The sequence below is a fragment of the Ictalurus punctatus genome, chromosome 14, assembly GCF_001660625.3.
Source record: "Ictalurus punctatus breed USDA103 chromosome 14, Coco_2.0, whole genome shotgun sequence".
Taxonomy (NCBI): domain Eukaryota; kingdom Metazoa; phylum Chordata; class Actinopteri; order Siluriformes; family Ictaluridae; genus Ictalurus; species Ictalurus punctatus.
This window is the reverse complement of record NC_030429.2, coordinates 16,395,220-16,399,242: the sequence shown is the minus strand read 5'-3', so window position 1 is coordinate 16,399,242 and position 4,023 is coordinate 16,395,220. Positions and strand designations below refer to the sequence as shown.

Sequence of the window (4,023 nt, the reverse complement as noted above, 5' to 3'; positions counted from 1 at the left end):
GCAGCACAGTGGTGCAGCGTGTCATGTTGCCACTTGCTCCATTCGTCCACTGCAACGCTGACCATGATAAAGCACTTACTGCTGAATGAATGAACGAATGAATGAATGAATAAGTGATTTAATCCACAGCAACCTTGACCACTATAAAACATGCATGAGGACAGCACCACCCTGCTGAAAAATCCAGTTTAATCTGACCAGCTACCAGCTACCAAACTCTAAACTGCTCTAACCGGTAGCTCATCTTTGCCAGCTGGTAAGTGCTGGTAGAAAGTTTCTGAATGACCTCTACTAATGCTATATTGTAGACAAACTATTTGTTTTTTGTTTGTTGGTTTATTTAAGAAAATAACATAACACAAAGAAAATCATAACCATGTATTGATCAATTTAAATAATGTACCAGATGGTAAAGACGGTCTACCAGTTTGGCAGCTGGTAGCTGGTCAGATTAAACTGGATTTTTCAGGAGGGTAGCCATTATTCTGCATGTAAAAGCTAATCGCAGGCCATAAAGTCCAAAACAACAACAACAATAATAATAATAATAATAATAATAAACAGATTCTCATTCTCATTATCTCATTCTGCTGATAAAAAAAAATCCATAAGCGTTTTCAATGACGAAAACATTTCTAAGAACGTGTTGGAAAAACGTTTTCCCCCCTCTTCTAATGCTTTTATCTCTATAGACCAGCTGTCTAATGATGCAGTTTCCCAGAGTTGCTGAGATACTGCACTTGAACTCTGATCCAAATCTGAAAAAATAAATAAATTGATGAAATGTGAATCCCATAATTGAAACAACAAAACATTAGACTCTCCTATGTCACCTACAAAAGAGGACCATTACTGCAATATGATATAATGGTTATCTTATCTTGATCCCTATTCCATTTAGTGCATTCAAATGCTAAATTACAATGTAATGTACTGTAGAAAGGGACAGTATTTTTTTTCTACCACAAGAGGGTATACCTGAGAGAGGGATTTCTGGCTGCACTTTCACAGCATGTTTGCAGAATTCCCAGAATGTTCTCTAGTATCCCGAAAAATCGATATCGGTTTATTAAAAAGCCAAATGTTATTATGGATCTTGGTTTGCCTTATCACTCATTCTCATGAGTACAATGCTTGAAATCACTGCTATGATAACCACTTATAATGTACCATGCTACCAAATCAACAGAACCCTAACAGAATACTCTGTTTTATCTTCTGCTAGCTGTTATCTGACATTAAATGAAAAGATAAGAATCATGTTTGCACACTTTTATATACTTATCTTTTCATACATTTCTTTATCTCTGAATTTCTAGGTATAAGAACACAAATAAATAAGTCCACAAATACAAGACCTTGTAATTCATCAGGGATGACTGGCTGTAATAGTTTGCATTATGTATTATGTCATTTATATATTTGCCTGTAATACAGGATTAGGATGGACTAACCTAAATATTATGTCACATGTCGTATGTGCCACTGTTATATTGATCACATGCCAATTTGGTAAGTACTTAAGGTCAGTAAACCACTATCCAATCAGTTACATGTTCTTGACCAACATGCAACATTATGTTCTCTTTGAAAAATGGAAAGTTAAACATACTAACACACACACACACACACACACACACACACACACACACACACACACACACACACAGGAGGATTTTATCAGACTGATTCATTACCTTCTACAGCAATTTTCTTATCATGCTGCTGTAGCCTTTACTTTTCCAAGCTTGGGGTTCAGATTATAATGTTATGGTTTGTGTGTTCCTATGGGAACTATGGGCAGTGTTAGTGGGAGAACTGTGCCTGAGCTGCTGGAGGTGTGCACATGGAGCCCAAAACTCCACCCACCCTCCACTGCTGCTGTATAAGTAGCCAAGAACATTTTATGCGTCACAGAAACACCACTCTGAGATGAGAGAGAAAGTCTGCTAGCTAGTAAACTGCATCTGTCACCAGCAAGACTCACTTCAATACAGCAAGCAGGGTACTGAACAAACCTACTGAACTGTAGCACATGACTACTAAGGTAAGCAAAAATAGAGAAAACTTTTGTGATGACTTACATTTGCTACCTTGGTTAATTAACAATTGAGAAACTGACCATTTATACCAGTACTGACGACTAACTCTGACATCTTTCACATTGTCTTAGATTTTTAAAGTTGATCCTATGTGGGTGGTTGACAAGATCCGTATATCAGTAGAGAAAACTAATCTGCTCCTTCCTGCGACGGAATACAGCTTCAAAATTGGAAGCATGTTTGGAGAAAAAGCTCCTACTAATAAAGCCAAGAAAGCCACCCTGTGTCCCAACATCATCACTCCGGACACCATTCCTGAGTTCTGCATCCCACCGAAAATCTCAAGTCCACTGGAGGCGAAGAGTGTGGAGCAAGGAAAACCAACTCCGTGCATCACTGTTTCTTGCAGTGAAAGTTACAGCCCAAAGAAAGAGATTCCCTTCCGAGAACTGATCAGTAATCACATCATACAAGTCGAGAGTGTGGATGATGGGCCATGCAACAGAGCTTGTAGTGATGAGGAGAACACCAATGCGGACCCCCACAGCCAGGCTGCTCTTTCTCTGCCCCATCTGGCCAAAGCCCAGACATGCTATGGCTTCTGCACACTACTAGAGAGCCCCCACACCAGAAGAAAGGAGTCCCTGTTCCACAATGATCCAAATTCCTGTAGAATTCCCTTGGTTCTACCCAGGAGCAGGTCTAATACCTGCTCCAGATCTTCTTCAGCTCCTGTTTTTCCAGCCGCCACCTCACACACCTCCTTCTGCCTGAACAACTTAACCTCCAGACTGTCATGGAATGGCTTTGGTCTGCACAGGCAGGGCACGCAGGACAGTGACACCACCTCATCAGCCGAGTCCTCACCATTCAGCTCTCCTCTCCTGACCAGATCACTACCCAAACCCTCCCTCTTCAAAACACTCAGCCATGAGAAGCTACTCTACCGTAATATCCGGAAGACCACCGTTTCCAGGAACAACTCCCTGTCAACGGATGAAGCAAGCTCCACAGATAACAGCCCTAATGTCATGAGGAGGTCGTCAGAGGTACTCATAGAACCTCTTTCCTCCAGCTTTGGCCTGGCACCTCCTGCCATCTTCCCCTTGGACTTGGTTCTGCACAGAGAACGGGTGATGAAGGAAAGCCTGGTGTCAGTCGGAAGGGATGGAACTCTGCGTCTTTCAGCAGAATACTGTCCAGAGAACCAGAGACTCCGGGTTCGACTAATCAGCGCTGAGGGGCTGTACTCTCTTTCTGTGGACCCTAAGAGCATCAACTGCAGCATCAGTCTTTCCCTAATGCCTGGGAAATTCCAGAAACAGCGCAGCACTGTCATTAGGAAGAGCCGTAATCCGATCTTCAATGAGGACTTTTTCTTTGACGGCATTACAGAGGAGGACCTCAGCCACTGGTCACTGAGGTTTAAAGTCGTCAATAAAATGTCCACCATGAAAAGAGACTATATTTTGGGCAGTTGTGATCTTCCTCTCACTTGTATTGTCAGCTTATAAAACGAATAATGAACTTACTTACTATATTTATTTGATTTGTTAACATTCATTATTTATTTGCAGTTTTATAATGCCAAAGATTTTTATTTCTATTAAAAAGTTGAAAAGCAAAATTGCTTCCATGTTTCTCTCTGTCTCTCTCACATGATCTCAATAAGAAAAGGGGTTCATTGAAAGAAGTGATAATTTATTCACAGTTAAACCAATCTCCAGTGGCTATGAATAGAAACACTGCAACCTTAAAAGCTTCCTCACAGCCTTAATGGTTTGCATTAGTCCTGTTTCTGGAAAAAAAAAAAGTCCTTGATCAGACCCAGTCCTTAATGTAGTAAATCTTTTACTTAATTAGCATAATCATGGAGACATGCATTCCTGATTAAACAGAGACACCCTTATGAACTAATTTAGCACATACACATTTGTCTGGCCAGTTGCGTCACCTCTTCTGCACTGGTTCAGTGGTTCTG

The 4,023-nt window shown here is 40.8% G+C and overlaps 1 protein-coding gene across 1 annotated transcript; it reads left to right on the top strand.

The window, feature by feature from the left end:
- The first annotated feature begins 1,926 nt into the window (after window positions 1-1,926).
- Window positions 1,927-3,684, top strand: c2cd4a (C2 calcium dependent domain containing 4A). The gene is made up of 2 exons (XM_017485925.3): window positions 1,927-2,047; window positions 2,174-3,684. The coding sequence occupies exons 1-2, from the start codon at window positions 2,036-2,038 to the stop codon at window positions 3,554-3,556; spliced, it is 1,395 nt and encodes a 464-aa protein (XP_017341414.1). The 5' UTR covers window positions 1,927-2,035; the 3' UTR covers window positions 3,557-3,684.
- The last annotated feature ends 339 nt before the right edge of the window (window positions 3,685-4,023 follow it).